Source organism: Pinus tabuliformis, chromosome J, assembly GCF_031772625.1.
Source record: "Pinus tabuliformis cultivar Carrire ecotype Pingquan chromosome J, CPIR1, whole genome shotgun sequence".
NCBI classification, from domain to species: domain Eukaryota; kingdom Viridiplantae; phylum Streptophyta; class Pinopsida; order Pinales; family Pinaceae; genus Pinus; species Pinus tabuliformis.
The window spans coordinates 1,015,849,596-1,015,868,414 of NC_142295.1; the positions used below are offsets into that span (position 1 = coordinate 1,015,849,596).

An 18,819-nucleotide genomic window follows, 5' to 3' on the forward strand; every position below is an offset into this window, starting at 1 on the left:
GCCAAGCAACCACAATTTCAAGATAATGTAAACACAACAGTAAAATTAAACCTCAAAAAAAATGTTCAATTAGTAGTTATCAAAACCGAACCAGTCAACCCAACGAGTGGAAACCAAACCAGTCAATCAAAAATATATAAAATATTCAAATTTTGATTATATATATATAGAGAGAGAGAGAGAGAAAGATAGAGGGGGAAGGGTGAGGGAGATTCATGTAAATCCAACCATTAAACACAAAATACACAAAGTTTTCTCATATATATAGCATGCGAGAATGAATATAACAAAATTGCACCGAGTAATACATCTCTACACCAAAATGCATAAACATTGTGGCTTTTAATTTACCACATCCCCTGATTGCATAAGGTCTGGCAACATTTCACTAACAAGAGCTAGAGACAGAGAGGTATTCCATTTTCTAGTGCCCTGTCTACTATGTTATATGCAAGAGCTTTCACTGTCTATTCAAACTCCTAAAGCTCAAAGGGTCTATTTCCATTTTTTTTGCTACCCAAATCAGTAATGCCTTGCTCTCTATTTGAGAGAAGCACTTGGACACAAATCTCAAGTTCTCCATACCTCGTCCTAATCGATGACTCTTAGGCATATCACATCTTGCTTCTAGGGTGTCCTCTTACCCATCCATATGCATGGGTAACCCTAGGAGACAAGTTTTCTCCTATGATGCAACTTGCCAGCTAACAACCCCTCCCATGATCCAAAAAAAGCCAACCTTAGACTCCTCTCGCCCATTCTTCGGTCAGTGTATTCATTTGTCTAACTTACCCATCCAATGAAGGTGGATCATCTATTATGAGGTACATTAACCATTTTTGCATGCAAGTGTTTTCATTTAATGTTTAAGACATTCTAGTATGGATCACAGGTTGAAATTTATTTATAGACCGCTTTGTTTGTATACTTGTTCCCTTATTTCACCTTGGTGGTTATCAGTTTCCCCTAGTCCAATGTGACCTTCCTTAGGGTCTCTCTTTCATTGTCTAGGAGGCTCTCATTATGGTAGAGTTCCATGTTATTCATGCTTAAGACTTGTCATTATTCCCCTTATTCATTCTCCCGTCTTTTGATTGGTTGTTGTCAATTGCTCATGCTAGTTACCAACATACCTTGTCCTATGGGAAGAAGGGATTGGAAATACCTAAAGTTGATGCAGTTTTAAGAAAAGAAAAAGCATAAGCCATGTGTTAAATGCAAAAGAATGGCAAGGGATGTAAAGCAATCAAAAGCCAATTATAGCTTGAGCTGTACCCCCTCTTATATAGCCACTCATCCTCGAAAATATCTATGTATATCATGCCTATCAAAGTAAAAGGAACTCTCAAAGAACATCCTGATCTCAATGAAGCAGTAAATTGTCCATCATTAAAGGGGGATTATATTATCTTTATTGCGTGATAATCAATGAAGCTTGTTAAACAAATCAAATGAAGAAAAAGTAAAATAAGGGGCTTGGAAAAACAAAGGCAAGGGAAGGTATCTCAAGCAACTAAGCGCTCCCTCTACAAAGGCACTCATGGATGATGGTTTTAGATAACCCAACATAAGATTATGACACCTTTCATGAAGTAGACCCCAAGCCATAACACCTATCACTTACACCTATCATTTGAAAGTGTTGACTTGGGAACTGTTCCTCCCCTTAGGTTGGAAGCACCTAATAGGGTCACATGATAACCCTTCCATGCCTAAGTATGGTATTGGAAACATGTATATAATTGTAAACTAGTAAGAAATTTGAAGATGACACTTGTGTGAAGTGCATTGATGAATTTCACATTAAATATGGTCCACCTTGACACTCTTATGGTTCTTGTACCCATGATGTTGATCTCACTTGATTCCTTGTGTATGTCATAGATGATTCTTCCTGGTGCAACTAGGATCCCTTGAGGGATGATATGATGCTCCTCCATCACTTCATAGATGACGCCCAACCACTTTTGATGATGACGCGAAGAACTTTGACAGAGAATGTTGGGCACTTAATGAGGAGCATTTACCTTGAGGTTGACTTGGAATAGTTGATGAGACCCTTCCCTAGTCTTAAGACCTTGGACATTGTCTTTCCGTCTTTCTAGGCTTGGATGTTGCTTGGAGAACAAGGGTACACATAAGATGACAGGACACCCCAAAGTTGGCATTGCACCTTCTTGATGGACGTTCTTCATCTCTAGATGGTGATTGACAATGATGAGGACTTGGGACCCCTTTAGAGGGGTATTGCACCTTCTAATAAGATGACATCATGCCCTAGCTTGATGATGTCACCCCACGTGTTATATATAATGATGACATAGGCCTTTTGGAGGGTGATGTTGGGACTTGAGAGGGTTATTTTGGTGATGAGGCACCTTTTTGAGATGGAGACACATGACTTATGGGATGAGATGCATTTTGAGTCATCTTTTGCTCCTTTTGATAAGGGACATGACTTTTGCAGATAATATCACTCTTTGGAGGGTATCTTGCTCACACATGTGGGCTAGTTGAGGAATATTCTAATGTTATTTTGTTATTTTGCTTAGCTTTGGGGGTTGGCTTGATGACCTATCCACAAGGATTTCACATTTTTAGGGGATTTTAGCATAAATTAGGGATAAGTTGCTTGGTTACCCTAAGTATAAATAGGGGAGCAATTTTTCTCCTATATTTGTTGTCACACCTAGACCATACATTCTTTTGATTAGTGATTCTTCTCTCTTGTGCACTATGGAGGCCTAGTTGAGCGACTTCTCTTATAGGTGGAATTGTGATGTGACGTGATCTCTTTTCATAGATGCTTATGTTGGATAATGGATGTTGCATCGTGAAATTTAGTTAGTTATTTACTTTACCTTCGTATTATATTCCGTGTGATGAATCTTCTTGTGCTAATTTAGTTTACTTGGTATTTGCTTCATTGTCCCTTCTTGATCTAAACCCTTCCTCCAAGTATTTGAGGGATAGAGATAGATCATTCTTTCCCTTAATCATCCAAAAAATTGAGAACCTAAATCTCAAACCCTACGGTAAGTTAGTATATTTTCCCTAATTTGTTTGAATTTAGTACCACTCAAGGAAACCCTAGAATTTTTTGTATCCTAAACTCCATCTGCCCTAGATTGAGAAGGCACTAGTCCATTTCTCTTGTGCCATTCTTTTAAAAAATAAAAATAAAAATTCATTTCATCGTAAATTAGGGTTAAATTATAGCAAAATCCCATATTTTAGCATTTAATGTCTCATTGATGTATGCCCTCAAGTTAGATATTGTGTAAAAGTGCATTAAAGAAGCAAAATTTAAATTTTTCATGCATTTTTGTGAAAAATCCTCGAAATGTAGCAACTGTAATTAATTCTTCTAACTGATTAATAGTTTATTAATTTACTGATTAATATCGAATTAATCACACTGCAATTTCTTCACAAATAAAATGTTGCAGAAAATAAACTAGAAACTGAGAAAATACTGGCACACACACATAAAAAATGACACAATTATTTTTGGACAAATGTCCCCAAAAAAACCCAATGTGGGAAAATCGGTGCAGCAACTGAGGATTTTATTATTATGCAGCAGTGAGAAATTTTGAGTACAATTGGATGCCCAAAACTGGAAATCCTCTACAAGAGAAACTGGCCACAAAAATTAGTGAGACGAACTTTGTCTCACCTGGCACTAATCTAGCTCCAACACTAGCACTTACTGGGCTCCACGAAACCCCTACGTCAGCCTCTGCGTCAACCCTGCGCAGGTTCTTGTATGCTCTACCTGGGACTACAACTGATCAAGTCGTTTGCCCAACTTAGCCTCTAAGAATGACTCGCTAGCCCCTTTGGAAAATCTCCCGGGCTTTAGCAACTAAATTGACCCTCTAACTAGCCAAATCGAACTCTACCTCTAAAGCTTATGCGTAGGCCCTGCGCAACCCCACTGAGGAAACTCAGCCCTCCTATAGCTGCCCAGAACTGGAAGAATTCCTTCAGACGCACTATCTTTGCCCCTCTCTGTCTCTGCGTCCCCCTCTGGCTCGAACTCTTTCAGCGAGATGTTGCTCTCTGGAAAATCGAACTGCCCAAGGAAACTTGCTCTCCAAGTGCATTTCTCCATCTACCCATCAACCTCTTCTTATAATCTCCAGGGGTGGCAAGAGGGGGAGGGATTCTCTTTAATCCCCATGGAATCATTGTGGACAAGTATGCTTGGGGACTAGGAATCAAGACCAACAATCAAGCGGAAGTTTACAGCTTGTATATGGGGCTTCTTCAAGCTAAGAAAAGGGAAGTTAAAAGCATCATAATCCTAGGTGACTCCTATCTGATTATTAGACACCTTAGAAATTCCTCCCCTACCCAGGACAATCACCTAAGCCAAACTCTTCTTTGTGCTCAGAGCATCCTTTCCTCCTTTGAGACCTCTCAAGCTTGGCACATCCTCTGGAACCTTAATTCAGAAGTAGATATGATGGCTAATAAATCATGTCACCTATCGGAAGGAACATTGGAAGTTAATGGGGTCTTTAGTCCCTTCCCTATACACTAACCCCACTATGTTTTGCTCCCTCTTGCCCCCCCCTTTACCCTCTTCATCATACATGGTATAACAAGATTATGATTGTCGCACTTGTCATCCCCTGTCACACCCCTTTCATCATCGGCTTTATTATTCCCTATCCTTCCCCGTACACCCGTGTGATGACACCTCTCCACTCTCCTCTGTCGCGCGGCCACCTCTTTCTCCTCCACATGAAGCGGTTAGGGCCGAATTTGCAGATAAGCGTGAGACTTCTCAGGCCGAATTCATTATCCAAGGCTCATTGCAGGAGTTCGAAGTTGGTTTTCATGCGAGCCCTCTTTCCCTACGTGCAACATTTACTCCCCATGGCCCTGACGAAACAGCCCAACTACTTGAACGTCCATCTGCAAATAATGGTCGCTCACTTTATCCTCACATGTTAATGATTAGACCGTATTGGGATCCTAGTGGCTCGGGCTGGATTTTGCAGGGTCGCGGTTATAAATCTCAGATGAGTTCTCTATCCCATCCGTCCTGCTTGTGATTTTGATCCCTGGTTGGTTTGGGTTTTGTTTTTCGAGTGAAGAGAATTTGGTTACGTATCTCCAGTGCGAGATTTCAATCTCTCTCTGGGACTGGGTTTGCGCCCTCCCTTTTTGGCAGCTCTCTAGTTTGATCGGGCTAGCTAAGGGTAGGATTCCTTTGGAAGGAAATTTTTGGCACGCTGCTTCTTAGCCTTGTCCCGCCTTTCAGAAGATGGACACAAACTCTTGGGGTAGCAGACACCCTCGTTCTGTTTGGGTATCGGGGAAGGACGCATCGCGTCATGCCTTGGGTCATCTTCAGAGCTCACCACCCCCCCCCCCCCCCCCGACTCCGTCTTTGTGCTTGCAGTGTGCAAAGAAATTGGCTGAAATTAAAGTCCAATTCTCTGACGTAAAGGACCTGATGTATCGTCAAAGGGTGGTGGCATATGAAAATTCAAAGAGCATTGAGGACAAAGGGAGGCAGGTTGATAAGCTTGAAGATGAGGTTGTTGCGCTGCGTACCATGATTGAAGACATACAACTATTGGTGTCAAAGACCGATCTCCCCAGAAGAGCAGAGCAAATATGAAGTCCAAAACTCGGGCATTGATCTGAACCGCCCGGCTGACCCTATCGGCTAACTACTCCTTGATATGTCTGGCTTCTTCTGCGTAAATTTTTTGTCTCAATTTTGCCAAATATATACTAGTAGGCTAAATAAGAGTACTATGTCAGTTGTAAATTTTGTAATGGTCATGGATCTGGGCTCTGTATATCAGGATGGAACTAGCAAAATAGAAGCCCAAGGGCAAATTCAAATGCAATATTCACCCATGTATCTTGCTGCAACTGGGAGCAGATTTAATATATCAAGACTCACTACTACATAAAAAAATAAAAATAATCTCTAGTTGGGACTCCAACGGCCACGATTAAAACTTAATCGATGGTTGATATCATCTCCAAGTTGATCCGTGTGAGTTTCTAGAGAATTCTCACCTTTCTCAATTAATTACTATTAATTAACCATTTTTCCTAAGTTAGACTTAGGAAATTTTTAATTATGGTCAATTAATTTAATTGAGCCATCTCTATGTGGAATTTCCATAAACAATTTCTGGGTTTTGGAGAACTCTTGTGTTTTAGCCTCTCCACAAATTTCGAGACTGGGACACCATTTGATGCTACAAAAACTAACACTCCCTCTTAGCGAGGAAGGTGTTCTCTCAAACTAGTGTTGCACATTTGTCACAACACCTTGTTTCTATAACATCCTCCAACCACATTGCTGATGTCTGACAATTGTAGCTGCTTGCCACTGTCCACCAACTACTGCACTAACTCTAATTCATCTGCCACTTACTGTAGCTAAACCAATTTGTTGCATATGTGCTACTGCTGACACTGCACTATATCCTGTATCGTTGCCAACTCTACATCTGCATTGCAACTCCCTCTCAACTGTTGTTGTTGCTGCTGTAACTGAGAAGCATCCACAATAATGAATCATTTGTGTCTTTGTGTTGCAACTGTCTCCTGAGTTTCTAATCGCTACCAACCTTTACACTGTCCACTAGGAAATCTGCGTTGTTGTTGATTCTGCACTAAGCCTCCTACTCTGCTATCAACACTGCTCTGCACTCCTCAACATCTGACTGCCACTAGTCTGAAATTGTCACTCTGGAATCTAACTACATCAACTGAAATTGATCCTCCTGCTACTGAATATTGTGGCCCCTGTAGCAAGGGTAATGATCCATGAGGAAAAACGAGTCGATGCTCACCTCAATAGACCCTGTGCAAATCTTTGAGCATCTCTAGGACTAAAGTTCCATATCACCCCACCTCACTCCTAGAAGTATCGCTGCAAACATAGAAAAATATTCCTCCAACCTGGAGGACAACTTGTCTATCTTTGCAGACGCTACAACCTGATCCTGCTTCTCCTGCTTCTCCTTCTTCCTTTGAGGACACTGAGTATTGTAGTGGTCAAACTCACCTGAAGCACTTAACCTTAGATAGATCCTTCTTTTTCTCTTTCTCCCCCTGCGAACCTTGTCCCTGACTGGGACCCTTTGATGCAAGAGCCACATTATCAGCCTCCTCCACACTTTTCGATCCCTTGCTACTGCTACCACTGATGGAGGTCTTCACTAGTGCTCGCTTCATCTCCTCCTACTACAGGTCTGGCACATCCAGTCCCACCTTGGTAATGTATCTCGTCCCAAAATACCTTGGACAAAGATTTCACAATCCTCTGAGACACTGTTCTGGGACAAACGCATAAGCTTTGTATCTTGACGTGCTTCTCCTACAGCTACAAGATGATCCCGGATATCTTGAATTCTAGTTAGAAAGAGATCAATGCCTTCACCCTTTTGCATCTTGATGTTTCACAGCTTCTCCTTCATAAACATCTTTCGTTGCTCTAAAGGATTTTGATCTAGCCCTGCGAGAGCATCCCACATCTCTTTGGCAAAGTTCTTGCTAGATATATGTGAGACTATATGGTCTCGGACTCCATCAAGAATCATTTGCTTCACCTTGGCCATTTCCTTTCTGAAGTTTGCTAGCTGTTGTTAATCAATAGGTTCTGCCACAATGTTGTCTACATAAGTTTTCAGACCATGCTCATCAAGGAGAAAGGACATTCTAGCCTTCCAAATGACATAGTTGGAGGCACCGTCCAATTTGTCTTGATCTTTGAGCCTGATTGTGGCCATCTCTCCAAAAACTCTACTTGAAGTTGAAATCTCCCTCTTTCTCCTGCCCGGCTACTAGCTCTGTTTTTCGCACTCCCTTCTGGAGTGAGAAAATTTGCCTACTGCTACTGTCGGATGCAACTGGAAATTTGGATTTCTAAAGCTAGAAACCCTCTAAGACAAATTCACTTTGTGTGTGCACTTTCTCTTCCACCCGACGTTGTTTCTGCTCTAGAAACTACTATAAAACCCTTATGCGCCCAAATAAGAAATCTGCTCAGCGAAAATACTAAGTTGTTCCTCCCTCTGCCTGCTGGAATCACTTTTCTGGACAAGTCGAATTTTCTGCCACCCTGCAACTAAAAGCCAAACCCTCTGTCCAGCAATTCGCACTGCTTGGCTAGGCACTACGCAGCCCTAGAAAATTTTGGCCTGCTGCTCCATCTGAACAGCGAAATTTTCTTCTTCCGCCTTTAAGCTTCCCGTCTATCAAATATGCTTTGATACCATGTGAAAATTCTGTGAATGTAGCAACTAGAATTAATTCTTCTAACTGATTAACAATTTATTAATTTACTGATTAATATCGAACTAATCACACTGCAATTTCTTTACAAATAAAACATTGCGGAAAATAAACTGGAAACTAAGAAAATACTAGCACACACACATTAAAAACGACAATTATTTTTGGACAAATGTCCCCGGAAAACCCAATGTGGGAAAACTATTGCAGCAACTGAGGACTTTATTATTATGCAGCAATGAGAAATTCTGAGTACAATTGGATGCCCAAAACTAACAATCCTCTACAAGAGAAACTAGCCACAAAAATTAGTGAGACAAATTTTGTCTCACCCAACACTGATCCAACTCCAAAACTGGCACTTACTGGGCTCCATGAAACCCCTGCGTCAACCTCTGCATCACCCCTACGCAGGCTCTTGTACGCTCTGCTTGGAACTGCAACTGATCAAGTCGTCTACCCAACTCAGCCTCTGAGAATGACTTGTTGGCCCCTCCAGAAATTCTCCCGGCCTCCAGCAATTGAATCGACCCTCTGATTGGCCAAATCAAACTCTACCTCTGAAGCTTCTGTGCAGCCCCACTAAGGAAACTCGGCCCTCCTGTAGCTAACTCTCCGAAACTGGAAGACTTCCTCCGAACTCACTGTGTCTGCCTTCTCTGTCTTTGCGTCCCCTCTCTGGCTCGAACTCTTCCAGTGATATGCTGCTCTCTAGAAAATCGAACAAACCAAGGAAACTCGCTCTCCATCGATGCTTGGGATCATCTCAAAGTCGATCCGTGTGAGTTTCTAGAGAATTTTCACCTTTCTCAATTAATTACTATTAATTAATCATTTTTCCTAAATTAGACTTCCGAAATTTTTAATCATGGTCAATTAATTTAATTGAGCCATCTCTAGGTGGAATTTCCAAAAACGATTTCTGGGTTTTGGAGAAATCTTGTGTTTTAGCCTCTCCACAAAGTTTCGAGACTAGAACACCATCTGATGCTACAAAAAGTAACATTTTCAGCGATTTTCTAGGGTTGACATCGAGATTTATTTGATGTTATATGCCTTATTAACTATCAAAAATTGTTGTAACTTGGACCCTAGCTTACTCTTTAATCAAGCCTTTATTTCACATAGCTTATGTGTGATTTTCACAGCTAAATTTGCCATTTTTATAAACTATTGTTTTGCTACAATTTGTTGATTAAAACCCGATTTTATAGTAGCCTTGAGTATTTTCTTGATTTAGTGCGTTTGGGAAACCTATTTTAGACTCTTTAGGCCAACCGTAGCCTTTAGATTGACCCATAGCTCCCTTGAACCCAAATTTAGAATCTACTCAATCCACCTCAAACACTAATTTGCTATATCTTCATCCAGGATTTGCATTGTGGGATCCTTAGGAGGCACTTAGCTTAAGATCCTTAGGTCACTTGATCCCTAAGCCCTACAAGAGAAGCTTCCCTTATGTTGAATTATGTCCTTCACTAAAGAGACGGGAGTAGTCATTGAGGTGACAATGGTGACAGTCCCATGTAATGCACATTGTATAGGTTACCTAGTGAGGGTTTACACTAGGTGCTAGATTTTGTTGTAACATGTCCCACCAAATTGAAACAACAAGAGACAAGTAGAGAGACCCATCGACCCAGGTTGCCTCACCAAATTGAGGTAACAAGCAACAGGAAAAAAACCCAAGGACCCCTAGATAGGACCTCAAACACTCCTCCAAACTCCAAATTCGTGATGCCTTGACTCTCTTCAACTTAACCCAGTGTTGTGGGGGAGCGCCCCCCCCTCTCGATCCCGCTGCCAATCCGTGCTCCGAGCCGGAGCGACTCGGGAGCGGGTCGGGAGCGTGCTCCCTTAAAAAAATTATGCTCCCTGGGTTTTTTCAATTCGATATAGGGAGTGTCGCTCTAGGAGCGATTTTTATAACCCGGGAGCAGTCGGGGAACGATCGCTCCCGACCACTCCCGGGTTATGAAAATCACTCCCGGAGCAACGCTTGGAGAAACGCGCGAACAAAAAATAATAATAATAATAATAAATAAATAAAAAATAAAAAATGTTTTTGGCGGACACTACAAAAAAAAAAAAAAAATGATTTTTGTGGAAATAAAGTGAGGGAGGGAGGGAGGGAGGGTTAAATAGACCCTCCCTCATTCATTTCATCATTGTAATGAGAGTGAGGGTGAGAGTGAGAGTGAGAGTGAGAGCAAGAGAGTGAGGAGCAAGGAGAGAGCAAAAGAGAGCAAGGAGCAAGGAGCAAGAGAAAGCAAGGAGCAAGGGGAGATTGAAGAGCTTGCAAGGGGAGATTGGACGCCAAAGAGGTAGGCTCTACAATATTGAATAGAGTGTTTAGCAAATTTTTTTTAATGTTCATTTCTAAATAAATAAATAACTTTTTTTCTCTATTTCCCATTCCCATTCCCATTCCATTTATTTAAATTTTGCAGATACAAAACTTCAAATTTCAAACATCATGGTTATATTTCTTGGCATTTTCTTCTTCTTGGTCCCTTTTTTGGTTATTATGGTGTTGGAGAGTAGAAAAAGGAGGGTTGAAAATGAAGATATTGTTCATAGGGGCAAATAAAAAATATTGTTCATAACAATGATCCCAACTTGTGTAAACTGATTCACAATTGTGTGTATATACGGTGGGATAAACTTAATGTTCCACTACATTGCTTGGCGTATATCCTTACGCCAAAATACTACTCTACATCTTGGTTGGGCCAACCTGCACCAGGGTGTGGGGTTAGGGTCAAACCCCATATAGATGAAGAGCTATCTACAAGATATTTGCAAGAATTAGAAAAGTTGATACCTCACTGGAAGGAATGTGCTAGTGTGAATCTTGAATTAGGCAGATACTTCATGGCACTGGTTTGTTTGGTACCTTTCATGCAATGGAAGATAGAGACAAATTTGATGCTCTCACATGGTGGGAATCATATGGCGGCCATGGACTTTTGCCAAAATTGGCAAAAAAAGTTTTCTCACAGGTTGTAAATACTTCTTCTACAAAGAGGTGTTGGAGCACCTACAGCTTCATACATAATGTGAAAAGAAACAGAATCAATGAAAACCGGGCAGAAAGCTTGGTTTATGTGCACTACAACTTGAGGTTGTTGAGTCATTACTGTGATCGGGCTTATGAAGATCCAACATATAAAATTTGGGACAACCACCCACAAGATAATAATTTGGAGGATGGCACTATACATCTTGAAGAACTGGAAGCAGAACTTATGAGAGAGGAAGATGAAGAAACAACCATGCCACCTCCACCATCCAGTAGCGGTGCTCGAGTTCCGAGTCTTGTTCCTTTGTTGTCGTCGCCTCCATCTACACCCACGTGGAGGGCATGTGCCCTCTGGTTCTGGTCGTCGGTCTGTGTGGGAGGAGACTCCTAGAAGACCACCACGACCTGCTCATACATCAGACACTTCTCATGGCAAGGGCCACATGAACTAGTAGATAATAGATTTACAGTTTACTTGTCTTTTCTAGTTTCTATTAGTTTTCATAACTGTTGAGTCTTGACTCTTTCATATCATAATGATATTTTTTGTAAACAATATATGACTGTGACAGTTGAAGTTTGAAGTTTGAAGTTGGCAATTATAACTCATTGGTAATGATTCTAAATTATGAATATGATGCTTCGTGAAAGTTATTTCATTTCATTTCATAATTCATTTTATAACATTTCATTTCATGTTAGATATTATTTCTTGTAATTGTTAAAGTTTAAACTTAGCTTACAAGTACAACTTTGGTGATCAATGATGATAAATGTTATATATTGAATTTTCAATTTTGAAAGCTTGAAGTTGAAACTTTAAGATTGATGAATCATGATTCACGAGACTCAAAATGTTGTATGTTACTAACTTGTGGACGTGGTTGATGAAGATTATAACTTCTAGATGATTGGTTTTATATGGTTCAATGATCAATCTATGTTTTTTTTACGTTTTTTATATCTAATTCATCAGTCTACATGTTTTTGTTGCATATATGTATCAAAATAAAAAAAATAAATATATATATATATATATATAAATCGCTCCAGGATTCACTCCCAAACTGGGAGCTTTTGAAAATGTTGCTCCCGCACCCGTTTTCGCTCCCACTCCCAAGTAACACTGATTTAACCAATCCCCATAAGACCATTATGTAGTTTTCAATCCAAGGCACAAGTTGTTGCATACTACTAGTCCAATAAACAACTCAACTCCAAATAGCCTTAAAACAAAGTGTCCCTCCCCCCTCCCACAACAATGCATCCAACACATCTTGGCTTCCATCCATGCTTTCTTCTCCACAACCTTGGACGATAGAAGAGTTGGGCCCCCTCCTTCATGCTCTCCCCCGAGGATCATAAAGCGAGACCCCCTCACCCCTAGCCTCAACCAAGTGACCATCATCCACCAGTGCATCACCAAGTTCACAGTCATTGATGACTCAGAAGGCAAGACTCGGTATCCACTTTCACCATTAATTGCCAGACGCAACGCGTGGTGATAGTGGCAGCCTGCACTTGGTGACAACATCTCCTCTCAATCTGTAGCACTTCCTGCATAGGCCCTCTTCTTCCATCTTGCTAGATTCTTTACATGCATTTCTGTACCCATACTTTTATCTTTTATGTGTTTCTTAATAGTTTTATTAGCTTGATTAGCTAGATGCATAGTTCACAATCTTATGTTTAGAATTTCTGATTTTATCAGCTTTCAAGGAGTTGATTTTGCACTTCCACATCATACTTGTTGTTATTGCATGTATCTTTTAGTCCCATTAACCTACTTTTGTGGTCATTTGTCGTCATTAATAAAATCTTATCTTATACCATGTAAATGGCCTCCAGCATACAAAAATAATCATACATCTACAATCAAATCAACTCATAATCATCTGAATCTAGATCCTCTACATTCCTTGTATGGGTATGCTCGGCATCTTGGTTCGATGGCCCTTGAAGGTCAAACATCATTCTCTATATCGTGCAGCAGTGGAAGTAGCCATAAGTCATCCAAGATAAGTCCATCCACGACAGATGAAGACATCATTAAATAGATCAAAATTAGGTTTTAGGGTAGTTGTAGGGTGTTTGTTTTATATTTTTTTTGTTTTTTGGGAAGATAGAGATGCACCAGTACAAAACTCGCTAAACCAGCCAGTTCTGACCACTTCAACACAGAACCAGTCCAAACTGGTTTGAATCACCAGTTCAAATTAGAAACCCTCAAAACCGGTTTGAAACAGCTGGTTCCCATCCAATTCAACCAGTTCTGGTAACATTCAGAAACTACTAGGAGTCACAAACTGAGTTAGAGTTGGTCACATAAAACGAGGCTAAATGTGAAAAACATTTTCAACGTGTAAGAGTTGTGTTCAATTACCTTGGAAGAGGTGTTGAATATGGCACTGCTATTAAATGACATTAGTTAAGGCTGCCTTGGGTGTTAGAACTGTGTGTATAGATACATAGATGCATACATTCAGAAAGATAGATAGATAGATAGATAGATATGCATGTATATACGATGTCATCATCTCTTTACTTCCTTATCATTCATTCTGACGTTTGTGCTATATTGGGGTTATTTTCTCCTCTATTGCATCAACCTACTTCTAGGGTGTTGTTTCTCTCTTAGGATACTTATTTTGGCATTCTACTACAATTTGGCTCTGCTACTATAGCACCCTCACCTAAGTGCAGGGGCTTCTCTAGGAGGTGATATTGTAAATTGTAGCATCAATTCCCAGTAGTTACTCCATCCCAAGTCAGAGTTTGACAGAGTGAGGATGTTACTGCTCTGTGACCTCCTAGGGTGTAGCAACCTAGCCCGGGGATAAAGCAGACTGTTTTGAAGTGGCAATTTTTAACTTCCAATTGTGATTTTCAACTGGTTGTACCTCGGATGGGTGTCTGGTAAAGAATTCTTTGACCTTAATATGGGCATAATTACATAAGCAATTCGCTAAATATAGAACTACTATGTCATTCTGATTCTCCACCGTGTTCATAGATTTTTTGTCCTATCATTATAATGACTATATGTATTATGTAATTTGTTTAATGGTTTCTACATGAACGCATAGTGCAGATTTTATGTTGTGCATGGATATTCCACCATCATAAAGTCATAGCAGAAAAAAAAATGCTGATGTATCAAGTATGACAACATCTATAATCAGATAGAATGAGCCAATGTTATCGATCGTGATACTTTCTAGATATCAAGGTACTGGGAAATTCAGCTAAGAAGAAAGGATTGTGCCCTATGTTCATAAACCCTACTGCTTACCATTTTGGGTGAATAGCTCCAAGCCGCCATGGTAGACTCTTGTGCCCCAAGCTAGTGGAGCAATGGAACATATGGGAGCTACAAGGTTAAGCCTTCAAGGATTTCACTATGGTGGAGGGCCATATTTATACAGCATCAACTATTGGAAGTGGGTCTCCGCAGGAGATTTGGCTGGTGTCCCTAAAGGCACGGTCCCTTTGAGGGATGCAATAAAGGACTCAATCTTCATAATAGCTTTAGTGTTTATGACAAACTCAGAAGTAACTTGGCAAACCTGGCCGCAACTCAATGATTTTGACCAAAATGGGGCAAACTTGGACAAGTACTTGCCACACTCGGCGTGTCCTGTAACAGAGATGAAAATCAAATCTACTAGTTTGCTAGGAAACGAGAGAAATTTAACATGGGTGTTTTTCAACTCCATTTTTCTGTTATCTTCTATTAATTTTATAGCTGACAATCTGGATGGTAAGCAAATACGTTGACTCAGATTTTAAAACAGCTAAAAAACCACAAGTGAAGTTTGAATTTCAGGAAACCTAAAGGAAAAAGCAGGCTGTGATTACATACTGAAGCAAGACGATGTATATATATCTATCTACATGTGTGTGTGTTTTTGTGTTTTCAATCCAACTAAAAGCAATACCATAATCAATAATTTAACAGGGAAAAAAAAAAGACAGAACCCAAATGAATGTACTGACCAAGTAAAGAGCTCCCCCTGTGCAGTAACTGCTGCAGAATGAAGGCCTCCCAGTGCAACGCTCTCTACCGGATCCAAATATGAGTTGAGTGTAGGCTCATACATAGTTTTCTCCGTGCCGAGACCAAGCCTGCCTCCATCTCCCTTTCCCCAGACATATAACTTGCCATCAACCAACAGAGATGAGTGGAACAACCCACATGATATACCCAATTCCACAACATGAGAAGCTGATGATGTACTGCTTCTATTTTTTTCTCTAAGCAGACCCTGCATGGGGGCAAACCTGAAATTTGAAGGAACTGTCATTGACAGAACCCTGCAAGGATAAAACCTTGTCTCCTCTACACCACCACCCAGCTGCCCTGCACTTCCTCTCCCCCATGACAGAAGCTCTACCAATGTTCTGGAGCTATCTTCGTCGTCGCCTATCCTCCACACTTCAGATGATGAAATGTCTCTTTTCTGGCTACATATGTGATATGCTGGGTACCCATTTGTGTGGGGTGCCCTAAAAATTCTAGTACTATGACAGCCAATGTTCTTCCACTTCCACTTGTTCATTTTGTATTTTTATGATTAAATATATTCAGTTGATGATACATAAGAATGCATCAGATGTTTATCTTTGCAGAATCTGTTGTTCTGATACTACATTTGTGGATACAACTTGACGGAGAAAACAGAAAAATTGTTGTAGCGGCTCTAACGGGTAATTTCGTTTGTCCGAAGAATGCAGGTTGGGTGGTTTTACAGTGATCAATCTGTTACAGAATTTCAACGTCGGATTGCTTCGTATTTTCTGTTTCTGATTTCTTTGGTGTATATGTTATCTAAGAGCATGTAACATAAGGGAAACTATTCGCGTATGCACATTGCAGGCGAATCATGTAAGCTTGCATGAGGCCTCTGTGGCTTGGAGCATATGAAAAGACCTTGCCAAGACCTAATGTTGGTTTAGGTGATATTGTGGAATTTAGTGTGGTCGTTCTATATGTCTCCAGTTTCCTTTGCTATGATGGTTTTTTAGGGGAGGGGAAGTATTAAGATGTAACTACATTGGCATTACAATATAGGTCGTAGGTCGTGAGGTGATAAAGGTTTTGGTTCAGTGATATAGTACATTAATAAAATTAAAAATAAAAATAGCTAGCATTTGCACCAGAGGTTGCAAAAGAACGCCGTAAGGCATAAATTGAGAAATAATTGTGACATGTAAATCATCATTGAGAATAAGAATTAATAAAGAAGATTGTCTGCAAAAGTGGAAGATAAATTTAAATGATTTACATTATCTGAATTTTATAGATAATATAATGTTTGTAACAAAGATTGGCTCTTGATATTCTAAGATGTTTTATAAGTTTCAATCAAAAATTACTAGTAGATTATAATAGATGACACTTTCAATTCGCCATATAGTATCTCTCCAAAAAAACATCCCTACAAAAAGGATGTTGTACAATACATCTTGTCCATCTTTGTTAGGTCATTGCTTTCACCCAGTGACATATAGCATATAGCAATCACGCTTTTACAAAGTTTACTTTAGGGTTAAAGGCCTTCATACCAATATTTTTGGTGATGTATGACCACCGCCAACACTAGGGCTACAAAGCTTGAGGCCATACATTAGTTGTCTTGTTATGTCCCCTTCAGTCATCTTGTTATGTCCCCTTCGCCGACTCTAGATGTAGATTTCGACTTAATGAAAACAAAAAACTTTGATATCTTCAATCGACATAAAACATAGAACTTGCAATTAAAGTTTTGTAGAATTTTTCCATATGAAATTTTTAAAAAATATAGAGAATTTGTGTGGGGCTATTAAGAAAGACTTGAACTTCAAACATTTCCCACTATTTCTATATTTCTCACTTATATTGAGACAATGTACAATGCAATGTTATGATATATTATTTTGATTTAAAATTGATAATTAAAATAGTAATTATAGTTATTAATTAAAAAGTTAGTAAATATTACTTTAAAATTATTAGTTAATTTTTTTTTAATAAAAATAAAGTGGTGCAATATCCAAAAAAATATACTGTCAACTTAGAAGAAATAATGTGGAAAAGGGTCATTTCTTCAAATGACAAATTGATCATTGTGATTGCGAGGAAAGAACTACTTGAGACTCCAAACCATGTGTCCTAAACATTTTGTGAATATCATTTGTGGCTTCAAATGAGAGTTTGATATCCCTTGTGGCTTCAAATTAGATCTTTAGTCATACTTTTGTTTGGGTTTTATACATTTTATATAACTGTGATGTAATCTTTATCTTTTAAATGTTTGGCTATTTTAAAAATACAAACCATGTGTGCTAAACATTTTGTGAATATCATTTGTGGCTTCAAATGAGAGTTTGATATCCCTTGTGGCTTCAAATTAGATCTTTAGTCATTCTTTTGTTTGGGTTTATACATTTTATATAACTGTGATGGAATCTTTATCTTTTAAATGTTTGTCTATTTTAAAAATACATTTACAATCCAACCTGCACCACATATTACAATTTTAGTTATTATCAAACATGTTAATTAGTATCCCATAAGGAATGCTATTTTGGGTCCAATTTAATCTTGGAGTAGAATTTTTATCTTTTAAATATTTAACTATTTTAAAAATACATTTACAATTCAACCTTTAATCTCTTAAATGTTTAGCTATTTTAAAAATACATTCACAGTGGAATTTTTATCTTTTAAATATTTAACTATTTTAAAAATACATTTACAGTCCATTACAGTTTTAGTTATTATCAAACATGTTAGTTAGTATCCCATATATTTTAAGCCAGGAATGTTATTTTGGGTCCAATTTAATCCTAGAGTAGATTTGTTTATGCACAACTTATTGAAAAATTCGATAACGAAGATGATTGTTAAACAAATATTTTCTCTGATATTCACCTGAGCTCTAAGTTGTGCACATTTCAGATTTCCACTAGAGAAATCCTAGAAGAAGGGAGACTTGATTATTATGTAGAAGCCTAAGTTTACTAAAATAATCAGTTCTGCGTTGTTTGAACGTCTATACTAAGAGTGTCGAGAATTGTTCGATCCAAGATGTAGACCATTCCTTTTTCAAATTTTCTTGAATGTTATTTTGGGTCCAATTTAATCCTAGAGTAGATTTGTTTATGCACAACCTATTGAAAAATTCGATAACGAAGATGATTGTTAAACAAATATTTTCTCTCATATTCCCCTGAGTATTAAGGTGTAACTACATTGGCATTACAATATAGGTCGTAGGTTGTGAGGTGATAAAGGTCTCGGTTCAGTGATATAGTACATTAATAAAATTAAAAATAAAAATAAAAATTATTATTGCTATTATTATTATTATTATTATTATTATTATTATTATTATTATATTGAGGTATCTGTGGCTTGGAGCATATGAAAAGACCTTGCCAAGACTTAATGTTGGTTTAGGTGATATTTTGGAATTTAGTGGGGTCGTTTCACATGTTTCCAATTTCCTTTGTTAGGACGTTTTTTTAGGGGGGAGGGG

At 38.9% G+C, this 18,819-nt stretch overlaps 1 protein-coding gene across 2 annotated transcripts in view; it reads right to left on the reverse strand.

The window, feature by feature from the left end:
* Positions 1 to 16,330, reverse strand: part of RUG3 (Regulator of chromosome condensation (RCC1) family protein) — a 239,951-nt gene extending 223,621 nt beyond the window's left edge. The window contains exon 1 of one of the 2 annotated variants that reach the window (XM_089378940.1): positions 15,296 to 16,327. In XM_089378940.1, the coding sequence (XP_089235066.1) occupies positions 15,296 to 15,858 (563 nt within the window). In that variant the 5' untranslated portion in view covers positions 15,859 to 16,327. Of the gene's footprint in view, positions 1 to 15,295 lie in introns of both variants that reach the window. The other variant, XM_089378941.1, reaches the window with a different exon arrangement.
* Between the last annotated feature and the right edge of the window lie 2,489 nt (positions 16,331 to 18,819).